Source organism: Pelophylax lessonae (assembly GCF_965119305.1).
Source record: "Pelophylax lessonae genome assembly, chromosome: 3".
Lineage (NCBI taxonomy): Eukaryota > Metazoa > Chordata > Amphibia > Anura > Ranidae > Pelophylax > Pelophylax lessonae.
This window is the reverse complement of record NC_138770.1, coordinates 118,838,221-118,864,567: the sequence shown is the minus strand read 5'-3', so window position 1 is coordinate 118,864,567 and position 26,347 is coordinate 118,838,221. Positions and strand designations below refer to the sequence as shown.

Here is a 26,347-nt window from a genome sequence, read left to right as displayed (position 1 = left end):
TCTTTTACTTACCAAAATGGAGGATATTGTGGGGAATAAGTATTCTAAAAAAATTTTCTCACTTTTGCATTGTTCTATACGAGACCAGAATTTTTGCGGTAGAAATCAGCTGACCCTCCTACTATATAAAATAACTTATGAAAGCAGACACTGCCCAAAGACATATGGTCTAGCTGCATTGATGCAGAGGGTTGAGTCCCCTGATAACAATATTTATTACTGTACCGGAGTATACCTGTGGCATCAATCTTCCTTTCCTTCTGACCCCCCCTCCCTTTTCTGATATGCCCCCACCTCAAATCTAGGTGGCGCTGCTGTGCTTTTCATCCTACCTGCTGACAGGAGTAGTGAGTGACGCTGTTGTCACAACTCTTGTCAGCCTCTAGTGTCAGAGCTTAAAGCTGAGTTCCATCCAAAAATGGAACTTCCGCTGATCTGCTTCCTACCTCCTCCGGTGGCAGGGGGGAACGGGTACCTGTTTTTGACAAGCACCCCTCCTCACTTCCAATAGACAGCACTGCGTCGCCGTTCCTGGGAAGTTGGACCCCCTTCTCCTTCCCCTGCCACCGGACCAATTAGAGAGCCCAGCATGCTTCGCGCATGCGCAGTCGGGAACCGGCTGTGAAGCCGAAAAGATTCACTGCTGGTTTCCCTTACAACGAATGGTGGCGGCAGCCCAGGTCACTGTCTATTTATTTATTTTTTTTCATTTATTCTTTTTTCAACTTTTTTGTATTATTTAATTTTTTCATGAATCATAGGTGTTTGCAGATAGAATAGTGGATTGGTTGTATGGATACTTTTGCATAATTGAGTGTTTTTAAATAATAGCACAGTTCATGAGGGAAACGACATTGTAATGTATTCAGAAAGTGATGTCATTTGGGTATAGGAAGTAGAGCATACACATCCATTCTAAGAGCTGTTATCCGATTGGCCAACTAGGGAGGGAGGTATCCCCGCATATATAAATTAGTACAACGGCGAACCGGAAATTAAGTCCCTGATAATGCCCTGGAGGAGGGGCGAAACGTGTTGACGTATTTCCGGTTCTGCTAACCAACAACGTCACTTCTGTCCTAAGTGAAAGTCGTTTTATGCCCATTTTTATCTACAATCTTGTAAGTTGTTTTGCATTTGCGCAAATAAATATAATTTTACAGTACTTCACTATGAGTACCATTTTGTTTTATTGAGTCTGGAGGACACTAAAGCCGCTCCAAGAGTAATATTGGTGAGACCCGATTTAGACGCCTAGAGGTATTTGTAGCCATAACACCGGATGCAAGCTTGGTTGACCCGCAGACCGAAAATTTGTGGGTGAGTGGGGATACGAGAGGGGAGTGTGGCCCACTACACAGCATGTTTACATGAAGCACTTCAGCACTTTTTATGGATTTTGGAGCACTGAGCACTTTATATGAGAACTTTTGAAAGACTTTGTACATGTTTTTTATATTTTTTGAGCACATGATGTTGTATTATATGTTTTGACTTACAAGTGCTGTATTATTATAATTTTTTTTTTAAGTGTCTATATATTAAAAGTCAGCAGTTAAAGTATTTGTAGCTGCTAACTTTTAATTTTTTATTTTTTTTTTCCCCATCTGGAACATCGTTTTAATGCAAGATTATCATAGAGTTCCCATGCACCTGGGGCCCCTGGGCAGTGCCCATACATTAAAAAAAAATAAAAAGAGATAGGGGGTAAAAGGATGTAAAGAGGAAAGACAGGGGCGTAACTACAGGGGTTGCAGGGGTTGCGATTGCTACCGGGCCCCATGCTCCAGGGGGCCCAGTAGCAAACCAGTGGGTGAACTTCCAGGATTGCAAAAGTCACACTTGCGACCGGGCCCTGGCATTGCACCACTGTGGGGAGGCCCCAAGATTGCAGGAAGGGAGCCCACTGCAGAACTTGTGAAAGGATCCTGCTGCGGGACCGTAATAAAAGGCCATGCAACGAGAGTAAAGAGCCCCAGGATTAGTGGGAAGAGCCCTGGGCTTGAAGGGAAGGGCCCCGGCCAGGGATCTGGGGGGGCCCTTCATGGTTTCTTGCATCGGGGCCCTGAAGGCTCTAGTTACGCCTCTGGGGAAAGAGATTGTCACACGGATCTCCACACTGTGGCCCTCCAGCTATTGCGAAACTACACGTCCCATGAGGCATTGCAAAACCCTGACATTCACAGACATGACTAGACATGATGGGAATTGTAGTTCCTGAACAACTGGAGGGCCATAGTTTGGAGACCCCTGAGATAGAAGATGAGTAAAGAAGAAGAGTGAGGACTCATGCAAATATACATGGACATCTAGCATAAAATTTCTAGCACTTTCCTGCTGGATATGTCCACCTACACAAGTAAATGACTCTATGCAGCCATACTCCTCTCAATGCCGATGGCTTGTATCAGCGTTTCCCTGTGCATGCGCATACATCATATTTTCCAAAACATGAAAGCAGCGCCATCATTGATTACACAAAAACACCCATATACAGCCATTTACCTGTATGGGTGGCTGGACGTGGCACCCTGGATTTTTACGCTTAGAGGACTTTACAGCCTCTAGACATCTGTGTGCATGAGGCCTAAGGGGAAAGAGGTAGGGTGGCAGAGGGAGAATCCTATACACCAAATACTGATCAATATTAATAAAATTGACATTACCAGGAAATTATACTTTTAACGTATATTAAGCAGAGTTTTTTTTTTTATAAAACAATTTTACACTCAGTAATATAAATTATTGATGAAGAGACAGTCCCAATATTTATTTTAGTAGAACCTACAGATTCTCATCCTGCTCTCTTGTCTTGTATTAATAAGAAGACAAAAGGGATATCACTTTGTACTGGGCAGCACATATAGTGCTATACACTTCTTTTGCCAGAATTCCTACCTCCTGCCTCTTATCAGAAGTGACCCCATAGTTCTGTAAATAGTTAATTCACCAGTCACCCTCAAGAAGAGAATATGGCTATTCACACTGTCCATACACAGCTATGGGAAGCAGCGCTGACAGCTACTGCCCGCCCCCTAGTGGCTGCACCCAGCGCTGGCTGCACACAGCACACATTGGCACTGACATGGAAGAGGGAGCGCTGGAGCCTCGGCTCAGCTCACTGACAGCCAACTGCAAGAGGGACAGCAACCAATCATCACAGCGCCAGGTGAGTGCCAGGTGTACCAGGGGCCATCTCATGGTGTCTGCAGGGTACAGTACATGGCATTAGAATATACACTCAGCATTCCAGCTAAAAGATCACAGGCTCTCCCTAAGAATCCTCTTCCAGTACACACATACATTGTATAGATGTCATGTCCAGCATTGCACACAGCACTGTGCACACACACTCATCTTCTGCCATATACAAACTCATACTGACCTACTGGAGATATAAACTCTACATCTATATTGTATCATTCTCTATATATATTAACACATCTGTATTTTATCCCAGTCTATATACTGTATATTAATTCATCTATATTTTATCCCTGTCTATTTATATTAATTCATTTATATTGTATCATTCTCTATATATATTAACACATCTGTATTTTATCCCTGTCTATATATATTAATTCATTCATATTTTATCCCTGTCTATATATATTATTACATCTATATTTTATCTCTGTCTATATATTATTAAATCTGGATTTTATCCCTTTCTATATATTAATACATCTATATTTTATCCCTGTCTATACATTAGTACATCTATATTTTATCCCTGTCTATACACTATTACATCTATATTTTATCTCTGTCTATATATTATTACATCTATATTTTATCTCTGTCTATATATTATTAAATCTAGATTTTATCCCTTTCTATATATTAACACATTTTTATTTTATCTCTGTTATATATTATTACAGTATATTTTATCCCTGTCTATATATTATTAGATCTATATTTTATCTCTGTTATATATTAGTAAATCTAGATTTTATCCCTTTCTATATATTAACACATCTATATTTTATCCCTTTCTATATATTATTACATCTATATTTTATCTCTGTCTACATATTATTAAATCTAGATTTTATCCCTTTCTATATATTATTACATCTAGATTTTATCTCTGTTTATTTATTAGTGCATCTATATTTTATCCGTTTATATATTAATACATCTATATTTTATCCCTTTCTATATATTTTTACATCTATATTTTATCTCTGTCTACATATTATTAAATCTAGATTTTATCCCTTTCTATATATTATTACATCTAGATTTTATCTCTGTTTATTTATTAGTGCATCTTTATTTTATCCGTTTATATATTAATACATCTATATTTTATCCCTTTCTATATATTATTACATTTTTATTTTATCTCTGTCTATATATTAATAAATCTAGATTTTATCCCTTTCTATATATTATTACATCTATATTTTATCTCTCTCTATATATTAATGCATCTATATTTTATCTCTGTCTATATTAACCACCTAAGGACCGGAAGGTTTTACCACCCTAATAACCAGGCCATATTTTACGATACGGAACTGCGTTACTTTAATTGACAATTGCGCGGACGTGCGATGCTGTACCCAAATAAAATTGATGTCCCTTTTTCCCACAAATAGAGCTTTCTTTTGGTGCTATTTGATCACCTCTGCGGTTTTTAGTTTGTGTGCTATAAACAAAAAAGAGCGACAATTCTGAAAAAAAACAAACAAAAAAAAAAAACATATTTTACTTTCTGCTATAAAACATTCCCATTAAAAACATTTTTCATCAGTTTATTCCAATATGTATTCTGTACATATTTTTGGTAAAAAACCCAATAAGTGTATATTGATTGGTTTGCGCAAACGTTTTTGCCAGTGGCAGCCCGTCCATTGGGGGCGCAGGGGCACGCCCCCCCCATCCGTGCGTCCGGCCCCCTAATCTACATGCAGGGTGCCGGATGCATGGATTCCAATAGGGGATTTTTTTTTTTTTTGAAGCACGTGATTAGAGCCAGAGGCTCTAATAGGCTTCAAAAAAGGGTGGGCTCGGGGCGCAGAGCACTGCGCTGCGCCCTGAGCCCACCCAGTTGTATGACAATAGCGAATGAATATTCGCTATTATCACACTCATTTTCCTACCAGCCAATCAGGAAGTGCGTCGCGAGACCCCTTTCCTGATTGGCTGAAAAGAGATTTTACTGGCCATTGGCCAGGAAGAGGGAGGAGTTGTACAGCCGGAGGAGACTCACAGCCTCTCGGGGAAGGAGCAGGTAAGGATGCTGGCTGTCCGGCTGGGCAGCCAGCCAGCTGTCCGTCCCTGAAGGGGGGAGGAGGGAGGGGGGTGGTAGATTTCATTGCCTGCCAGCCGTCCCACCAGGAGGGGAGGGGTGTTGGTTTTGTCGCCCCCCCCCCCCCCAAATTTTCACTCACCAGCCACCACTGGTTAATCCGTCTACAAACTAGGAGATAGATTTTTGTCATTTTCTTTATTTCTTTATTTTTTACTAGTAATGGCGGTGATCAGCTATTTTTAGTGGGACTTCGACATTGTGGCGGACAGATCAGACCCCTAACTAACATTTTTGACACTTTGGGGGGGGGGCAGTGACATTACTACAGTAATCAGTGCTAAAAATATGCATTTTTACTGTACTAATGACACTGGCAGGGCAAGAATTAACACCATGAGCGATCAAAGGGTTAAATGCGTGACTAGAGGGTGCTTTCTAACTGTGTAGGGGATGGGCTCACTGGATGAACACAGAGGATGTTCATAGGAGGAACACAGGATCCCTGTATTCATGACTGACAGAACAGCGGTGTGCCTTGTTTACTTCGTCAGACTACCGTTCTGTCTCCATGCAGAGCGACCGCGGGTGCCTGGCGGACATAGCGTCTGCCGGACCCGCTGATCCGCTTACCCTCATGCCAATTGGCACATGCCCAAACTAACTGCTGCTACAAGAAACGACGTACAGGTACGCCATTTTGCGTAACAGAGCCGACCTGGCGCAGTATAACTATGGCGGCTGGTCGGCAAGTGGTTAAAACATCTATATATGATCCCTGTCTATATATTAATTCATCTCGATTTTATCCCTTTCTACAGTGCCTTAAAAAAGTATTCATACCCCTTTAAATATTACACATTTTGTCATATTACAACCAAAAACGTAAATGTATTTTATTGGGATTTTATGTGATAGACCAACACAAAGTGGCACATAATTGTGAAGTGGAAGGGAAAATGATAAATGGTTTTCAAAATGTTTTACAAATGAATATGTGAAAAGTGTGACGTGCATTTGTATTCACCCCCTGAGTCAATACATTGTAGAACCACCTTTCCCTGCAATTACAGCTGCAAGTTTTTTGGGGATGTCTTTACCAGCTTTGCACATCTAGAGAGTGAGATTTTTGCCCATTCTTCTTTGCAAAATAGCTCAAGCTCTGTCAGATTGGATGGAGAACGTCTGTGAACAGCAATTTGCAAGTCTTGCCACAGATTCTCAATTGGATTTAGGTCTGGACTTTGACTGGGCCATTCTAACACATGGATATGCTTTGATCTAAACCATTCCATTATAGCTCTAGCCAGTGGCGGAACTACCGGAGTCGCAGCAGTCGCCATTGCGACTGCGCCCTGGAGTTCCGCCACTGTGGGGCCTCCCCCCGTTCGTCCGCCCGCCTGCCCATTCGTCCATTCCGTTCGTTCGTTCATCTGTCCACCTTGCAGGGGGTGTGGCCAGCCACAGAGGGGAGGCTGAGCTGACCACTGGAGTGTCCGGAGGGTGGAGAGCCCTGCCTATCTTCTCCAGGGAGAGAGAGAATCAGTGTAGGGAGGCAGAGGTGGATACTAAAAAAAAAAAATGTCAGCTGACCAGCTGACACAAATAGAGTGAAGGGGGAGGAGCTGTCCCCTCTTCAAGAAGACCTCATGACACAGAGGAGGCGTGTATATACTGGGGGGAGGGGGAATCCAATGTCTGACCAAGTAAGTGACAACTTTCTAGTGCAACTGATCCCAACCCCCACCACCTCTGCCTCTCACTGATTCCCCCTGGGGGGATCAGTAAGAGGCAGAGGTGGGTGGGGGGAGGATAACATCACCGCTGCCACTAATCCCACCCCCTCACCACCACCACTGTTGCCACTAATCCCACCCCCTCACCACCACCACCGCTGTCACTAATCCCACCCCCTCACCACCACCACCGCTGCCACTAATCCCACCTCCCTCACCACATCCACTGCTGCCACTAATCCCACCCCCTCACCACCACCACCACCGCTGTCACTAATCCCACCCCCCTCACCACCACCACCGCTGTCACTAATCCCACCCTCCCTCACCACCACCACCGCTGCCACTAATCTCACCCCCCTCACCACCACCGCTGTCACTAATCCCACCCCCTCACCACCACCGCAGTCACTAATCCCACCCCCTCACCACCACCACCGCTGTCACTAATCCCACCCCCTCACCACCACCGCGGTCACTAATCCCACCCCCTCACCACCACCACCGCTGTCACTAATACTACCCTCCTCACCACCACCGCTGTCACTAATCCCAACCCCCTCACCACCACCGCTGTCACTAACAGGTGACTCTAACAGGTTTTCTTCTAAGATTGCCCTGTATTTGGCTCGATCCAACTTCCCATCAAATTTGACCAGCTTCTCTGTCCTTGCTGAAGAAAAGCATCCCCACAACATGATGCTGCCACCACCATGTTTCACAGTGGGGGTGGTGTGTTCAGGGTGATGTGCAGTGTTATTTTTCTGCCACACATAGCGTTTTGCTTTTAGGCCAAAAAGTTCAATTTTGGTCTCATCTGACCAGAGCACCTTCTTCTATATGTTTGCTGTGTCCCCCACATGGCTTCTCACAAACTGCAAACATGACTTCTTATGGCTTTCTTTCAACAATGGCTTTCTTCCTTCCTCCATAAAGGCCAGATTTGTGGAGTGCACGAATAATAGTTGTCCTGTGGACAGATTCTCCCACCTGAGCTGTGAATCTCTGGGGTCACTTCTGATAAGAGGCAGGAGATAGGAGTTCTGGAAAAAGAAGTCTATATCAATCATTCAGAATTTGGTGGTCAGAGTACCCATAGGGGGATGCTGCCCAGTACAAAGTGATATCCCTTTTGTCTTCTTAATAATACAAGATTGTTGAATAGGGATCTGTAGATTCTACTAAAATAAGTATTGGGACTGTCTCCTCATCAATAGTTTATTTTATTAGGCGTAAAATTGTTTTATAAGAAAAAAGCATAATTTCCTGGTAATGTCCATTTTATTAGTATTCATCAGTATTTGGTGTATAGGATTCTCCCTCTGCCACCCTACCTCTTTCCCCTTAGGCCTCATGCACACAGATGTCTAGAGGCTGTAAAGTCCTCTAAGCGTAAAAATCCAGGGTGCCACGTCCAGCCACCCATACAGGTAAATGGCTGTATATGGGTGTTTTTGTGTAATCAATGATGGCGTTGCTTTCATGTTTTGGAAAATGTGCTGTATGCGCATGCACAGGGAAACGCTGATACAAGCCATCGGCATTGAGAGAAGTATGGCTGCATAGAGTCATTTACTTGTATGGGAGGACATATGCAGCAGGAAAGTGCTGGAGATTTTATGCTAGATGTCTATTCGCATCTTCTTCTTTACTCATCTTCTATCTCTTTCTCTCTTTACATCCCTTCCCACCCCCTATCTCTTTTTTCAGGGCCGTCTTAATGTATGAGCACTGCCCAGGGGCCCGGATGCATGGGAGCCCTATGATAATCTTGCGTTAGGCTCAGCCACTAGAGGCTGACAAGAGTTGTGACAACATTGTCACTCACTACTCATGTCAGCAGGGATGGAGAGAAGCACAGCAGCGCCACCTAGTCTTGAAAAGTACAGCCAGACAGGGGAAGCAGCTGCTATTTTTTGTAGTATTCTAGTACAGCCTGGACAGCTAACTTTCTTCAAACAATGAGCTGCAGTGGGCACAGGAAAAGTTGCTTTCTAAATTTCATCTGACCACCTTAAATGCACTTTGCAGATTCTGAGGCCACATGGAAAAAGGTGTTATGGTCAGATGAGAATAAAATTGAAATATTTGGCCTTAACACCAAACAATATGTCTGGTAGAAATTCAATACAGCTCACCATCCAAAAAACACAATTCCTACAGTAAAGCATAGAGGCGGTAATATATTGTTATAGTGGTGTTTCTCTGCAGCAGGGACTGGAGCACTTGTCAGGATAGAAGGAAAAATGGATAGGGTAAAATACCATAACATTATTGAGGAAAATCTGCTGCCCTCTGGCAGAAAGTTGACAATGGGAAGAAGGTTTACCTTCCAATATGACAATGGCTCAAAGCACACAGCAAAAATGACCACATAGTGGTTAAAGGAGAAAAAGGTGAATGTTATTTCATGGCCTAGTCAGAGCCCAGACTTAAAACCTATTGAAGATCTGTGGAATGACTTGAAGACTGCAGTCCACAACTGGTCAGCATCAAATTTAACTGAACTTGAGCAGTTCTGCAAAGAAGAGTAGGCAAATATATTGCAAAGTCTAGATGTGCAAAGTTAGTAGAGACATATCCCAACAGATGAAAGACTGTAATTAAAGCAAAAGGTGGTCAAACAAAATACTGACACAAGGGGAAGGGGGGGGGGGGTGATTCATTTTGAGGGGGTGGGGGTGTGATCCATTTTGCAACTCAGTGATTGTTTTTGAACTTTTTATATTTATTTTCTGACATGTTGGTGCCAAATATATATATATATACAGTATATAAAGTATCTCACAAAGTGAGTACACCCCTCACATTCTTGTAAATATTTTATTATATCTTTTCATGTGACAACACTGAAGAAATTACACTTTGCTACAATGTAAAGTAGTGAGTGTATAGCTTGTATAACAGTGTAAATTTTCTGTCCCCTCTGCAATTTTCTTTCTCCTGATTTTCAGTGAGGGCGCAACTTCTGGGGCTCTCGGCTCTCTTTTCATTTTTTTGGGGCCGAGATTGCCTGGATGTCTATATGTGTTTAGTAGTTGTGGATGGTTAAGTTGTTTTGCGCTGGGGTATGTCCTGTTTGGCGCTCTGTTTGTGTCTTTATGTTCAAAATTTTCAATAAACAGAATTTAAAAAAAAAAAATTTGCTGTCCCCTCAAAATAACTCAACACACAGCCATTAATATCTAAACCGCTGGCAACAAGTGAGTACACCCCTAAGTCAAAATGTCCAAATTGGGCCCAAAGTGTCAATATTTTGTGTGGCCACCATTATTTTCCAGCACTGCCTTAACCCTCTTGGACATGGAGTTCACCAGAGCTTCACAGGTTGCCACTGGAGCCCTCTTCCACTCCTCCATGATGACATCACAGAGCTGGTGGATGTTAGAGACCTTGCGCTCCTCTACCTTCTGTTTGAGGATGCCCCACAGATGCTCAATAGGGTTTAGGTCTGGTGACATGCTTGGCCAGCCCATCACCTTTACCTTCAGCTTCTTTAGCAAGGCAGTGGTCGTCTTGGAGGTGTGTTTGGGGTCGTTATCATGTTAAAATACTGCCCTGAGGCCCAGTCTCTGAAGGGAGGGGATCATGCTCTGCTTCAGTATGTCACAGTACATGTTGGCATTCATGGTTCCCTCAATGAACTGTAGCTCCCCAGTGCCGGAAGCACTCCTGCAGCCCCAGACCATGACATTCCCACCACCACCATGCCAGACTATAGGCAAGACACACTTGTCTTTGTACTCCTCACCTGGTTGCCGCCACACACACTTGACACCATCTGAACCAAAAAAGTTTATCTTGGTCTCATCAGACCACAGGACATGGTTCCAGTAATCCATGTCCTTAGTCTGCTTGTCTTCAGCAAACTTCAGCAAACTGTTTGCGGGCTTTCTTGTGCATCATCTTTAGAAGAGGCTTCCTTCTGGGACGACAGCCATGCAGACCACTTTAATGCAGTGTGTGGTGTATGGTCTGAGCACTGACAGGCTGACCCTCCCCCACCCCTTCAACCTCTGCAGCAATGCTGACAGCACTCATACGTCTATTTGCCAAAGACAACCTCTGGATATGACGCTAAGCATGTACACTCAACTTCTTTGGTCAACCATGGCGAGGCCCGTTCTGAGTGGAATCCGTCCTGTTAAACTGCTGTATGGTCTTGGCCACCGTGCTGCAGCTCAGTTTCAGGGTCTTGGCAATCTTCTTATAGCCTAGGGCCCTACCTAGGTCATCTTTATGTAGAGCAACAATTCTTTTTTTTCAGATCCTCAGAGATTTTTTGGCATCAGGTGCCATGTTAAACTTCCAGTGACCAGTATGAAAGAGTGAGAGCAATAACACCAAATTTAACACACCCGCTCCCCATTTACACCTGAGACCTTGTAACACTAACGAGTTACATGACACCGGGGAGGGAAAATGGCTAATTGGGCCCAATTTGGACATTTTAACTTAGGGGTGTACTCACTTTTGTTGCCAGTGGTTTAGACATTAATAGCTGTGTGTTGAGTTATTTTGAGGGGACAGCAAATTTACAGTGTTACAAGGTACTCATATTTACAAAAATGTGAGGGGTGTACTCACTTTTGTGGAATACTTTAACTGTACATCTTCTGTGCTTTGCTGTAAAGGGCAATTCCTGTTTTTTACAGTTTTGATTAGTACAAGCCATACCAGAAAATTAATTATCTTTGTAAATCGCATTTATTAACTGTGTTTTTCTATTCTGAATGTACAATGTCTTGAGGTTTCCCCAGTGCTAATTTAGCAAAGTTTAAAAATTGTGTGTTGCCATAAGGGAACTGCACAGTAAATACATTGTAGTGCTGTCTCTAGGTGAATAATCCTTACTAACCTATAGAAATCCTGGAGGCAACTATTGCCAATCTGTTGAAAATGCTGGTTACCTGGCTATACCATTCATTCTAATAAATGGTTATGTCAAGTATGGGAAAGTATGAAATAACAATACAAAGGTTCCTACATATTGTATACAAAATTGGATATAACTTGATTTTAGTATATACACTCAAAAGTATTGGGACACCTGCATTTTGGGTTTCATTAACTTTTAATTGACACCCGCGGCAGATCGCAAATGAAGTTCGTTTTGCATGCGGTCTGAATTGCATGTTCCTGTGCGATTTGTGTGCAGGCATGGTGTGAACCGGCCCTGACTGCATCTTATCAGATGCAGGGCTGCTGTTATAAATCATGGGGTCCCGTACAGCCTACCTTTTGGGGCCTTTTTGACCCACCCTTGACCCAACCCCTGGCCCCTCCCCTGTCCCGGCTTTAAACATGTAATGAAATGAGATATGACAGGTCCTCTTCATGGAGAGATCTGGGGTCTATTAGACCCCAGATCTCTCCTCTAGCCTTCAAAAGCATCTGATCATATTGAGATTTCTGCTCCTACAGGGCTTTAGAAAGCCCTGTTTGTTATTTTGCAGAAATTAAGTGTAGAGGTGCCTGGGCCCCTTGTTAGGCTGATAGGGCCAATCCCGATATAACAGGACTGGCTGTACTGCCTTATCAGCCCGGGTCAGATGTATCATCCTATCAGATGCAGTCACTTTTTTGGCAGCGCCATTGTATTCAGGCAGCTGCAGGCACTCAAACTGCTGAATACTGAATTCCATAACCGGTAGTGGAGATTCTTCCATCCAGGATAACAGAGTGAAATCGAATGATTTTCTTTCATTTAGCCCCCATTCAGCCCATGAGCCAAAAAGAGAGCCATGTATGGTTACCTTAAGGAAGGGGTGTCCAAACTATGGCCCTTCAGCTGTTCAGGAACTACAATTCCCATGAGGCATTGTAAATCTCTGACATTCACAGACATAACTAGGCATGATGGGAATTGTAGTTCCTGAACAGCTGGAGGGCCATAGCTTGGACATTGCTGCCTTAAGGGCAAGTTGGTAGACCCCCTAGTTCCACAAAGAGAGATAACATTGTTTGTAGGCTGTATACAGAGATCAGAACAGTTCTGCCAGTAGGTGACCAGAGTTCACAAAAATATAAATAAGGGCTCGTTCATACACATGGCAACCCTTGCTGACCCTCTAAAAAGTGATCCGCGGTGCAGCGCTTTTCAGAGTCATTTTGCAGGTGATGAGGACTTCTGTTTTACCTCTGAAAATACAGACCCACTGCACCGCAAACGGGTGCATTGTGCGCAGTTGCGGGGTGGTTGTGGTGCAGCCCCACTCACTTGAATAAGTCGCCAAATGTGATATTGCTATTAAATATTAGTCAAGACCACAAAGCAGAGCAGCGCAGCCACAGCACGTTCTGGTGGTTGGTGGTAAAACTGCAACTCAACCAGCTGCTTTTAACATCTCCTGGCTGCATGTCTAATGGCACTTTTCCACTGCAAGTACCGGCTCGGCTCTACTCGGCCCTGCTTGGCCTGGTTTGCTTTTCCACTGCTGGTACCGCATGGTACGGTGTTGGAACGGTTCGGTACGGTACGGTATGGTTTGCTTTTCCACTAAAGTAGTACTAAAGTTAAGTGGGTGGGATAACAACGGGGTGGGCGGGATTCTCTGACCAATCAGTGGCTAGTAGTGACTGCATGCAAAGGATTGTGGGATATGGTACCAGTTTGGTACCTGTTGGAACCACAATCGAGTAGGTACTGTTTTTTCAGAGCCGTCCCGTGCCGTACCGTTCGGTTCCATGCAGTGGAAAAGCACCGCCGTACCGTACCGAACCGTTCCTACACTATACCATGCGGTACCAGCAGTGGAAAAGCACAAAAGCGTGCCGAACCGTTCGGTTCCATGCAGTGGAAAAGCGCCATAAATGAGCCCTAAGGCCCGTTTATTTATTTCAGGTAGCGCCGTTGAATTATGCAGCACTTTACTTACATATTGTACATTTACATCAGTCCCTGCTCTCATGGAGCTTACAATCTAAGGTCCCTAACTCACATACATACATACATTTAGATACTATGGCCAATTTAGACAGGAGCCAGTTAACCTATCATCATGTCTTTGGAGTGTGGGAGGAAACCGGAGTACCCAGTGGAAACCCACACAGGCACAGGGAGAACATGTTCACAATTAAGTGACTCTACTGTGTTGCATTTTCATGTTTTTTTTTAAGAACATTTTTGGAGCGGCACCATTTAATTGAAAGGGTTTCCCTCCGCTCCAAAATGCGCTAAAGAAGCTCATGTACCAAATTGTGAACATGAGCCAAATGAGTTTTGCATTGGGCATGTTTAGTGCATTTTTGTTGCACAGGAAAACACGTGGCAAAATGCGTGATTGCTACCCACATTTGGGGTGCCATTAGGTTATAATTAAACCGCAAGCACGCCACGCATTTTAGCGCATTTTTGGCATGTTTGCAGAAAGTGCAGTAGACTGTTAATATAAAAAGAGGAATTTTGTAAATAAATTACATAGGTAGCTCAGTGGGTAGGTCATTTCCTTTTTGCTCCCTCCTGTCACTTTCCAGGTTTGTACCCTTTATATAGTCCTGGGCTTTGTAATGCCTCTTGTTTAGCATTTCAGTAGGAATGACAGCTTGCACAGTTATGTTGACAGTGTAACATTTCAGAGCGGTGGATGGAAAGCCTGCAGGACGGATGTGAGTTTGCTTAGTAAGACCCACAGCCGAGGATTCTGGGAAATGCACTGCTGCAGATAACTCCAGATCTTCTCTTATCTGACAGCTGCAGCCTAACACACTGAAGGATCCTGCTTGTCTATTTCAGTCATTTAACCACTCAGATCTTCATGGGGACGACCGATAAACTGTATGAGACCATTTCCAGCTGCACGGACAGTTTATGTAAAAACACGTGTGAAGTATGAGGCTACATGTGTCAGTGCTGAGAAAAATGAAAGTGTATCTCCAGCCAAAACTTTTCTCTTTAGTTTTGGAAGGAGTGGACAGAGATCCTGATAGATTTGTGTCCCCATTGGGGACCAGGATAATAGAAAACCTGAAATGTTAGTTTTCACTGGAAATAGGAGGTGAGGATAAATCTTCCAATGGTCATACCTGTTCTGGTGACAACTGTCTAAGGCAGGGGTCTTCAAACTACGACCCTCAAGCTATTGTGGAACTACACATCCCATGAGGCATTGTAAATTCTGACATGACTAGGCATGATGGGAATTGTAGTTCCTAAACAACTGGAGGGCCATAGTTTGAAGACCCCTGGTCTAAGGTCTGTTTCCTATGGGCTTCAGCTTGCATAAGAGAAGTGTGAACAGCAAGATTTGACAAAGAACTTGCGGAGCTTCAACGAGCTTCGGTGAAGCTTTTAGGCTGGGTTTACACATATGCGAGTTGGATGCGGGTTTCCTCGCATCCAATTCGCATGACATGCGAGTGTGACCGGCTCTCAATGGAGACAGTTCACACAGGTCCGAGGTGGCCACAGTCCGGATTGGAAAAAGGTCCGGTGCGTCTTCTGGTACAATTCAGGTGTGAATTCAGGCTAAAATAGGGACCTGATTCACTCCTGAACTGGTGAACAGGGACAAACCGGACCTCAGGCATGAACCCGTGGCCGCATATGTGTGAACCCAGCCTTAAGCTGGATACACACTATCCAACTTTTGTGGTTAGATTTCCTTCAGATTTACCTATGTAGTGCAAGAGCCTGCCAGATTGCATACAAATTAACCACTTTACCGCTGCTCACTAGAGCTCTACTGCAGCAAAGTGGCTCTTGTAGGTCTGACGACGTAGACCTACGTCGCCAGACACTCCCCTTTCTCGCCGGAGGCTCGCTCCCGCTGTATTCAGTCACAGCGGGAGTCGGGCCAGGGGAGGAGCGGCGGCGATCGCCGCTGCTCTTCCCCGATCGTCGGGGAATCGAGTCTGGAGATCCGCCCGCTTGTATAAACAGAGCGGGCGGATCTCCTAAGTGACAGGCAGGGTCAGAGGGTCAGATTGCAGGGTTCAGCATAGCTGAACCTGCGATCTGTCCCTGTGTCACTCAGTCACCTCCCCCCACACACGTCAGTCACCCCTCCCTCTCCATTAAAATTAACCCCTTCCCTGCCAGTGTCATTTTTACAGTAACAGTGCATATTTATTGCACTGATTACTGTAGTAATGTCACTGGTACCCCCAAAAGTGTCAAAAATGTCTGTCAAGGGTCCGATCTGTCTGCCGCAATGTCACAGTCCCGCAAAAAAAATCGCAGATCGCCGCCATTACTCGTTAAAAAAAAAAAAACACCAAAAACGACAGAAATCTTTCCCTTAGTTAGTAAACGCAATAACTTTTGCGCAAAGCAATCAAAATATGCTTATTGCGATTTTTTTTACCAAAAATATGTAGCAGAAAACAAATTGGCCTAAAATGATGGAAAATATAGATTTTTACTTTTTTTTTTTTTGGGGGGGGGGGGGGAATTTCATATAAAAAAAATGTGAAAAATATTGTTATTTTTTCAAAATTGTCGCTCTTTTTTTGTTTATAGCGCAAAAAGTAAAAATCGCACAGGTGATCAAATACCACCAAAAGAAAGCTCTATTTGTGGGAAAAAAAGACCTAAATTTCATTTGGGTACGGCGTTGCATGACCGCGCAATTGTAAGTTAAAGTCGCACAGTGCCGAATCGCAAAAAGTGGCCCAGACGTAAGACAGCAAAATCCTCCGGTGGTAAAGTGGTTAAAAAGTGTTTAGGTTTGACCTAATATTATATAGTTTTGGTAAGTCTAAAGGAAAAAGTCTTCAGAAAATCTTATAGTGTGTATGGCCATTAGGCCTGTACACTGCTGCTGATAAACGGACGTTTAGGCGCAGTTGGGCGTTTTTTTTTTTTTTTTGCAGCCCCTGAACTCTCCTCTGTTATCTTATCTGTCCATGTACACTGTGACGTTTATAGTCATTTACAGGCAGTTGAGTTTAGTGGCATTTTTTTGCAAGGAAAAAATGCGTTCAGATAGAAGTTTATTGGCATTTAAAACGGAAAATGCTTGTAACAGCGTGCAAACACATCTAAACGCGGTAACTCGCATTTATAAATGTTTGGTTTACAAGTGTTTGCAATGGTGGTACATTTCTGACCATTTGACAATGTAAAAACAGACGTTTTTAAGCGTCAGTTCTGCGGGTGCCCCCATGGAAAATGGCACTCCATGGGGGCACCCGATGAAGAGGAGGAGCCATTAGCAGGTAAGTATAACATGTTTGTTATTTTGAAACAAAAAGAAAACGAACCTTTACAAATAACTTTAACATATTTTTGCGGACTAAACCTTTTTAAGTTCATGATGTCAGAATTTTGTAAATTCTTTTTTTTTTTTAATGTTCAGTAAGGAAGCATAAAAGCAAGACCTTGTAAATGTTTTTTTTTTTTTTTTTTGTATGTGAGGATAACAGCATGTAAGCTTAGTTTTTTTGTATGGATGTCGGCAGTTGGAAATAACGTGGTGACATCCAATACCTGTGGAACAATCTGAATTAGCTGGTTTGAGGCAGGTTCAGTGGTTGGGTGATGGTGGGTCAGTCCAGTAAGGTTCCTCTGGCACGAATGCCGTGCCCCCCCGGGCCTCTGCCTGTCACACTCAGGGGTCAGGCTTGGAGACTAGTAGCTATAACAGTAAAGAGTCCCCCACAGACCAGCAGGATATATGAACAAGCAGGGCTTCCTGGTGGATGACGAGGGCTCACTCTAAGTGTGGAGTCTAAGTTCTGACTAACTGGTGCTCACCAGAGCTCCTGATGGTAGAGATGGGTTTTGCTGCGTGACTGTTAGTACTACTGTTGATAGTGGTCCTCAGGATCACCCCAGCAGGAGGTCCAGTAGCAGATATAGCAGGTAGGTGATCAAGCAGAAGTGTAGTCAGTAAGCAAGCCAAAGGTCAATAACAAGTGGCTGCAGGTTGGGATCAAGCAGAACAGTAGTTAAGGAACAAGCCAGAGGTTAGTAATGAGTAGTAGCGAAGATACGGATGATAGTAGGAGTGACAAGAGCGAGATATTGGCTGGGAAGAGCACAATAATCTGGCAAACAGAAAGTGCAGAGACGAGGCTTAAATCAGGAAGTTCATGGGAGGAGCAAAGAGTTCCAGATTTAAAACATAAGGCAAGGTTGTCTAAGTCAGTGTTTCTCAACCTTTTTTCAGTCAAGGCACCCTTTACAATTATGGACAATCTTAAGGCACCCTTTAAAATTATGAACAGTCTCAAGACATCTCATTCTAACATGTAAAAAAACGTTTCCAATAGTTTTACATAATGCGGCAGCATCGACACACGTAGGACACCCAAAAAAATAGGTGATTTATTCTTACAAAGTAAATACACATTTGCACATTAGTACCGAGTAGTATTCTAGTGTTTCTCCTCTCCCTCAGTTTCTCTCTATCACTCAGCTAATGTGATCCCAGTGTTGAGGGAGAGGGGCAGGGGAGGGTCAAACAAGCATGCTGTGCAGGCGATTAACACCCTTCTCATCAACACTGATGACATCACTAGTTGTTAGGATGTCGATGCCTGATAGGTTGAAATGGTGCACAATGAAAACCTGTGGCTTTGTGTAACTAAAAGGCAGGCTTCATCCACCCACTGGCTTGTATACATTTTGGGCAATTTTTAGACATTTTGCCAAGGCACCCCTGAAGGAACCTCAAGGCACCCTGGGTGAAAAAGGGTGGTCTAAGCAATCAGGCAGGGAGCTCTCCAGCATCTCAGGTGGCTCAGCGAAAAGAGTTACTGTCAGGCGCAGCAGAAGTCCTGGGATCAGGTCCGGGTCCTGACACTGTATCACATGCGCCTCAGGTGTGGAATGCTCTCTTCCCAGGGCCTGAACCTGGAACCATGGGTCAGGGCCAGATTGACGTAGGGGCTATTGGAGCTGCAGCTCCAGGCCCCTACCTTTATATAGGCCCGGGTTGGCCATATATATTCACTGTTACCGCTCTTCTGTCACTTGTAAACACAGAAGTCTGGCTTCTATGCTCGCTTCCCCAGGCAGCTCCCTCAGAACCTCCCCACACAGCACGAAGGCCGGACAAGGAGGGACAGTTGCCGATGCATGGATGTGTTTATGGGCTTCAGAGACAGCATCCCATGTTGAATTAGGCATGCATGGCTGCACCCTTCCTCCTCTGGGTGCATGCCAAGGCACAGCCCTTAAGGCCCTTCAAAATCCTCAGCACCAAGCCCATGATGCTCTTAATCTGGCCCTGCCATGGGTGAAATGAAACCTGATAATGTTGTGGAACTTTTAGAGCAAAGCTGCATTTGTGGGCCCCTATCTGACAGCTGGCTAAATGAACTGGCAACCAGGGGGGTCTTTTAACAAGCAATCAAAGAGTAAAGTTCCTCTCAGGAATGGGCTGCTGTGCCCATGTAGAATCATAATGTACCTCAGATTTTGTATCTAAGAAAGAAATGGATGCTACTCTTTCAGTAAAAATCAGTGATACAGCATGTGCCCAATGCTTCTAAGTACAGTGTTGCAATTTCCTGCTACTATTTTTTATGTATGACTGAAAGTGAACCTGGAACTAGAAAAGGTTACCAGTCACTCAGTCTCTGTTCTGTCCTCCAGGCAGTTATAACAAACGCTGTTTCATAAAGTTGTGTTAGGTCCCAGCCTGGATGCATCTGTCTGTGTCCAGGGATGCTCATCCATCCCTAACCGCAGGTAACCACTGATTGTGCAGATACATGTAAAAAGCCAAGACTCTTCGCAGCCTGTCATTACTTTGTACAGTCCCATATACCTGACATCATAGCTACAAGAATCTACTGATTCTTTCCACTGAGATCCAGTATATGCTTGTAACTGTTTGTCTGAAGGAGGCCTTAAGGTTACTACACACTATAAAGCCTCGTACATACGATCAGATTATGGAACGATCTTGCGTCCGTTTTTTGTTGCATGCTAGTCTCATATGGAAAGCAGTGGCGGCCGGCCGATAGGGGGCGATAGGGGGCGCCCCCCCCCCAAAAAAAATAAAAAGAAAAAAAAAAGATTGGAAAAAAAAATTAAAAATTCAATTTTTAGCCCACTAGGGGCGCTGGACTCATTGGTGGCTATGGGGGGGGGGGGTTTACACCCGGCAGAGGCACCGTTTGGCTGCCTTCTGGGGGGTCATCTGGGCACAGAGCACTGCGCTCCGACACTCCCCCTTTTGTGATGTCCTGGATCATGATTGGTCCAGACTCCAGCCTGGACCAATCATGATTCAGGACATCCCTGCTGACCTCGTTGGGGGCATGCTGCATTGATTGGGGGCATGCTGTGGCGCGCTGCATTGATTGGGGGCATGCTGTGGCGCTCTGCATTGATGGGGGCATGCTGTGGCGCTCTGCATTGATTGGGGGCATGCTGTGGCGCTCTGCATTGATTGGGGGCATGCTGTAGCGCTCTGCATTGATGGGGGCATGCTGTGGCGCTCTGCATTGATTGGGGGCATGCTGTGGTGCTCTGCATTGATTGGGGGCATGCTGTTGCACTCTGCATTGATTGGGGGCATGCTGTGGCGCTCTGCATTGATTGGGGGCATGCTGTGGCATTCTACATTGATCGGGGGCATGCTGTGGCATTCTGCATTGATTGGGGGGCATGCTGTGGCATTCTGCATTGATTGGAGGCATGCTGTGGCATTCTGCATTGATGGGGCATGCTGTGGCACTCTGCATTGATGGGGGCATGCTGTGGCACTCTGCATTGATGGGGGCATGCTGTGGCACTCTGCATTGATGGGGGCATGCTGTGGCACTCTGCATTGATTGGGGGCATGCTGTGGCATTCTGCATTGATTGGGGGCATGCTGTGGCATTCTGCATTGATTGGGGGCACGCTGTGGCACTCTGCATTGATTGGGGGCATGCTGGTCACTCGTTTTTCTGTTTGCGCCCCTCCAAAAATTTTGAGCACAAGCCGCCACTGATGGAAAGTGAAGAGCTTACTTTCATACAAAAATTCCCGTATGACAGAATTCAACTTCACAAGTGGTGTCATGTGTTCAATTGTTTTGTATGTGTTCTTTTGTTTCTGAGCATGCCTAGTCATGCTCTTACGATTTTTTTCGGAAGAAAACTGTACTAATTAAATGAAAATCGGACATTGTGTTGACGTACGAAAACCATTTTGTAGCCTGCGCATCCAGTTTTTGACGTCCGAAAATTTGTAATCGGCTGTCGAATGCACCATACTAACAATCCGAAAATCGGCAGATCGTTCGCCGGACGAAATTTTACTTCCGATTTTCATATCGTGTGTACGGCCTTAAGAAAATCAGGCGAACATTTTCGTCCAAAGAATTTTTGTACAATTTTTGTATAGCGTGTACACAACTTTCCACAGCCGATTCTGAATTTTCTCTGACAGAAAAAAGCTTAACGATTGTCGTTTAATGTGTACTGTTTTCGTAGATTTTTGTACAAGAAAAATCAGAAAAGAAAGACTGCGCATGACCAGAAACAAACAAATAAAAAAAAAAGCCTTTTTCGTACGAGAATTTTCGTAAGAATTTTTGTTTATCGGTTCTGACTTGCTGTGAAACAAGGAAAATCGTCATAGTCCCTGTTCACATTTCAGTGTTCAGGTGCCTCCAGCTCAATGCCTGCAGCTTGAAAAGGTATATGACATACTTTTAAAGCAGACTGGGGCATTTTTGCTATTAAACCCGTGTATTAATATATTGCAGCTTACCAATTCCTAGATGTGATGGCTGCATTAGTCTTCTTTTGGCTTTCTTTTCTTAATTTTCACATGGTGATCTGGTAAGTCTGCTGTTTTTCAACAGAACAAGCTTGTCATGCAGATATAACAGTTAGAGGACTGAAGCAAACCATTTACCACTGACATGGGGTGCTTACAATGGTCAGCTTTTATTTATTTTTGTAAAATCTTTATCTCAGACTGGGTTCACACTGTGTGTGGATACGGCTCACAGAGGTCCGGGGCATCCCTGTTCTCCATTTCAGAGACACATCAGACCCGAATTCTTGCCTGAATTCAGACCTGAAACAGAGCCAAAGACGCACAGGACCCTTGTGCAATGCGCTCTGTGACCACCCCGGAGATGTGTGAACCGGCTCTATTGAGAGCCAGTCGCACTCTCCTGTCACGCAAATTGGATGCAGGGAAACCGGAATCCAATTTGCATTAGTGTGAACCCAGCCTCAAAAGGAAAAAGGAAATTGCTGTAACTGCTTATAAAGCCCAGTTCACACTGCTTCAACATGAAATTCCCTCCCTCCCATCCGACTTTGCCCTACAACATCGGCCAGACATCGGTCACACATCATCAGTCAGACATTGGTCAGACATCAGTCACACATTGGTCAGACACAGTGGCGGCTGGTCATATAGGGCGCAGGGGCGCCGCCCCCCCTATCCATGCTTCCGGCCCCCTAATCTTCATGCGGAGCGCCGGACGCATGGAGTTCAATGGGGCTTTCTTTTTTTTTTACCATGTGACTAGAGCCACAGGCTAAAAAAAAAAGGGTGGGCTCGGGGCGCAGAGCAGTGCGCCCAGAGCCCACCCAGTTATGTGACAATAGCGAATGAAAATTTGCTATTGTCACACGGATCCTCCTCCTGGCCAATCAGGAAGTGGGTTTTCAGACCCATTTCCCAATTGGTCGAAAGGAGAAGCCATGCCATTGGGCATGGAGGAGGAGGGAGGAGACGCAGAAGACAGGGGGAAGAAGCCGCCGCCACCTGCTGCTGCATCCACCTGCTGCTGCTGTCCATCCGTCCTCGTGGGGGGGGGGGTCCTGTCTGTCCGTCTGTCCTCTCTGTCTGTCCGTCCTCTCTGTCTGTCCTCTCCTTTCCTGTCTCACTGTGGTGCGAGGGGGGGGATGGTGCGCGGCCTGGTGTGGTCCGGAGGGGGGTGTATGGTGCGGTCGGTCTGCCGCTCTCCCGGCCCATGGAGCACCAGCTGCCACTGGTCAGACATCGGTCAGACATCAGTCACACATCAGTCAGACATCGGTCAGATTTTAATGCACAGGATCCGACTTGAGTGCAACTCGGGTCTGGTATAAACTTTTTTTTTTGCAGTGCTAACATTTCCTCTGAGCACAAGTTGCATGTCAGAAGTCGGACCAGTTAAGACGCTAATCTGATTTGGATATAACTTACATTCATTTCTAATACAGGAGGTGTGTTACTGGCCAGATCACCAGATGAAAACAGAAAGAAAAAAGCCAAACAAGGTAAGGTAAACTAATGCAGCCACCACATCAAAGAATTAGTAAGCTGCAATATATTATGTTGTATTAAAAAAGAATAGCGCGCAAATGCAAAGGAAATTACTACCAAATCTGAAGAGAGTCCATAAATAAAAATGGGGGTTTGGTCCCACCATATGGCCATATCGCGCTCAAGCCCACTACTGCGTCAAAGTACCCCATTATCAGTGGGTCCTACACTATCATGAAAAAGAGATGAATCCAGCCTTTCTAACCCATGGAGATAATACTCCTTGCTGGGAAAAATGTGCAAATGCACTACAGGGGACTCCTCCTATATCCACTTGATGGTGGACACTGATTGAGTACAGGTGTATGTGGGGGGTGGGGAGGGCTGCTCAACCTCGATAGTCTGGTCAGACCGAATACATAATAAACAGGCAAAAAATTTGAGGGAGCATACCCATGTATTTCCAAAGCTGCTGCAGCTATGAACCAAAAGACATGTATATTAAAAAAGAATAGCGCGCAAATGCAAAGGAAATTACTACCAAATCTGAAGAGAGTCCATAAATAAAAATGGGGGTTTGGTCCCACCATATGGCCATATCGCGCTCAAGCCCACTACTGCGTCAAAGTACCCCATTATCAGTGGGTCCTACACTATCATGAAAAAGAGATGAATCCAGCCTTTCTAACCCATGGAGATAATACTCCTTGCTGGGAAAAATGTGCAGTTCCTTTGCATTTGCGCGCTATTCTTTTTTAATATACATGTCTTTTGGTTCATAGCTGCAGCAGCTTTGGAAATACATGGGTATGCTCCCCCAAATTTTTTGCCTGTTTATTATGTATTCGGTCTGACCAGACTATCGAGGTTGAGCAGCCCTCCCCACCCCCCACATACACCTGTACTCAATCAGTGTCCACCATCAAGTGGATATAGGAGGAGTCCCCTGTAGTGCATTTGCACATTTTTCCCAGCAAGGAGTATTATCTCCATGGGTTAGAAAGGCTGGATTCATCTCTTTTTCATGATAGTGTAGGACCCACTGATAATGGGGTACTTTGACGCAGTAGTGGGCTTGAGCGCGATATGGCCATATGGTGGGACCAAACCCCCATTTTTATTTATGGACTCTCTTCAGATTTGGTAGTAATTTCCTTTGCATTTGCGCGCTATTCTTTTTTAATATACATGTCTTTTGGTTCATAGCTGCAGCAGCTTTGGAAATACATGGGTATGCTCCCCCAAATTTTTTGCCTGTTTAATATATTATGTTGGTTTGCGGTTTAATACGCGGTATGTGCGTCTTTATGGTGCTCCTATAGAAAAAGATAATACACCAAAAAAGTGAATGGGGGCTAACTGCTACTTCAAACAATGCAAGTCTATGATTCAGCTGGTTCACTGAAAACAATGCACTCCATGTGCGGCAGGGGCATAACTACAGGGGTTGCAGGGGTTGCAATTGCAACCGGGCCACATGCTCCAGGGGGCCTGTGCAGCTCCCCCATACACCTAGATAGAAGGGGCGGCGGGGGCAGCATGTAGGGAAATCACTGTCCTCATTTTTCCTCCTGTAGCTGCAGGAGGAAAATGGAGGAGATTGGTTCCTCTGTATGCTGCCCCCGCCACTCCTCCTATCCAGTTCACCTTTGCTCTTCTGTCTCTGGGCCCCTGTGTGCTTCCCTGCCCCCCCCCCCTACTGTGCTGCCCCCTCCCCACTGTGTTTCCTTCCCTCTCCTGCCATCTGCTGCAGGGGATGTGTCACAATAGAGAACCAGGAAGGGGTCGGTAAATATGTAATTTACCAGTTCCTTCCTTTTCTGAATGGACAGAGTCATAGTCAGTGACATTGTAAAAAAAATAAAATACAATGATAAAAAATAATACAATTAAAATACCAAAAAATAAAAACTACTGACACCAGTGATTGAAGTTCCAGGATCGCACAGGTCACACTTGCAACCGGGCCCTGACATTCCACTACCGTGGGGAGGCCCCAAGGTGGCAGGAAGGGGGCCCACTGCAGAACTTGTGAAAGGGCCCCATAACGAGAGTAAAGGGCCCCAGGATCGGTGGGAAGAGCCCCAGGCTTGAGGGGACGGGCCCCAGCCAGGTTTCTGGTGGGCCCTTCATGGTTTCTTGCACCGGGGCCCTGAAGGTTCTAGTTATGCCTCTGATGTGTGGCCGATATCTTATCTCAACCATAGGTGTGCGCAGCCTTTTGCATTAGGGTGTGCACCCCAAATATATTAAAACATGGACGATGTTAATAGGGCAGTGAATGGTGTCAGTAAATCAGTGGACTTGGTATCAGTAGGGCAGTGGACAGTGTCAGTAGTTTTTTTTTTTTTTTTACAATTTTTTAGGAGCCCAGTTGGGGGGCTTTGGTGAAATTTTGACAGGGGGAATCATGGGAAGGATTAGGCTGTGCCCAGGCACACCACCCCGCACATCCCCTGCACAAGCCTATGATCTCAACAATTATGAAGAGAAAGAGATGTGGATGGGCAAATGCAGTTGCTTTCAGGTGTATTCAGCTTACATTTTTTAAGTCAGTTTCTGAATTTCCTCCTCCTTCTAAGCTGCACATAGCTGCCTTTGCATTCCTTTGACTTTTGTAAAGAGAAAACCAGTTCGGACGCAAAGAAAATCCCATCTACACACACCTTAACTGCATTGAGTCACTAATAGCTCTCTTTAGTGGCCAATTTACAAATCTCTATATATACAATAATACAACGACAAAAAAATGGTAGAGCAAGCTTGTAAAAAATGTAAACGTCAAGTCAACCAAAATGATGATAACCAAAAATTAGGAAAAATTCAAAATTGAGCATTTCAAATGACTTGTGATTTGAGCAAATTTCCTACATTTTGGTGAAATGCATTGGACTCAATGGGGAAGATGACACTATGGTTATTTTGTGGTGGTTTTCAAGGTTGCAGTGGGCTTTATATGACTCTTGGTCTTTAGTGAAGGTCCGATCAACTATAATGGATCTGTTCTTGAACCAAAAAAGTACCCCCTAGCCTCATACCCAAAAAAAAAAATTTGTAGCACTGACCCCTTGAGGACTGCTGGATTATTCACCTTGGGATCCCCTGGGTTACCGTTAGCAACTGCAGCATGCACAATTTAACTCTTTACTCTATGGTTCAGTCAATGAACAGTCTAGGAGATGTAGTTGTTTTTGTGGT

At 44.6% G+C, this 26,347-nt stretch overlaps 1 protein-coding gene across 1 annotated transcript in view; it reads left to right on the top strand.

The window, feature by feature from the left end:
• The first annotated feature begins 2,980 nt into the window (after positions 1 to 2,980).
• Positions 2,981 to 26,347, top strand: part of MFSD2B (MFSD2 lysolipid transporter B, sphingolipid) — a 139,942-nt gene continuing 116,575 nt past the window's right edge. The window contains exon 1 of the mRNA XM_082251176.1: positions 2,981 to 3,169. Within this exon, the coding sequence (XP_082107302.1) occupies positions 3,002 to 3,169 (168 nt within the window). The 5' untranslated portion in view covers positions 2,981 to 3,001. The remainder of the gene's footprint in view (positions 3,170 to 26,347) is intronic.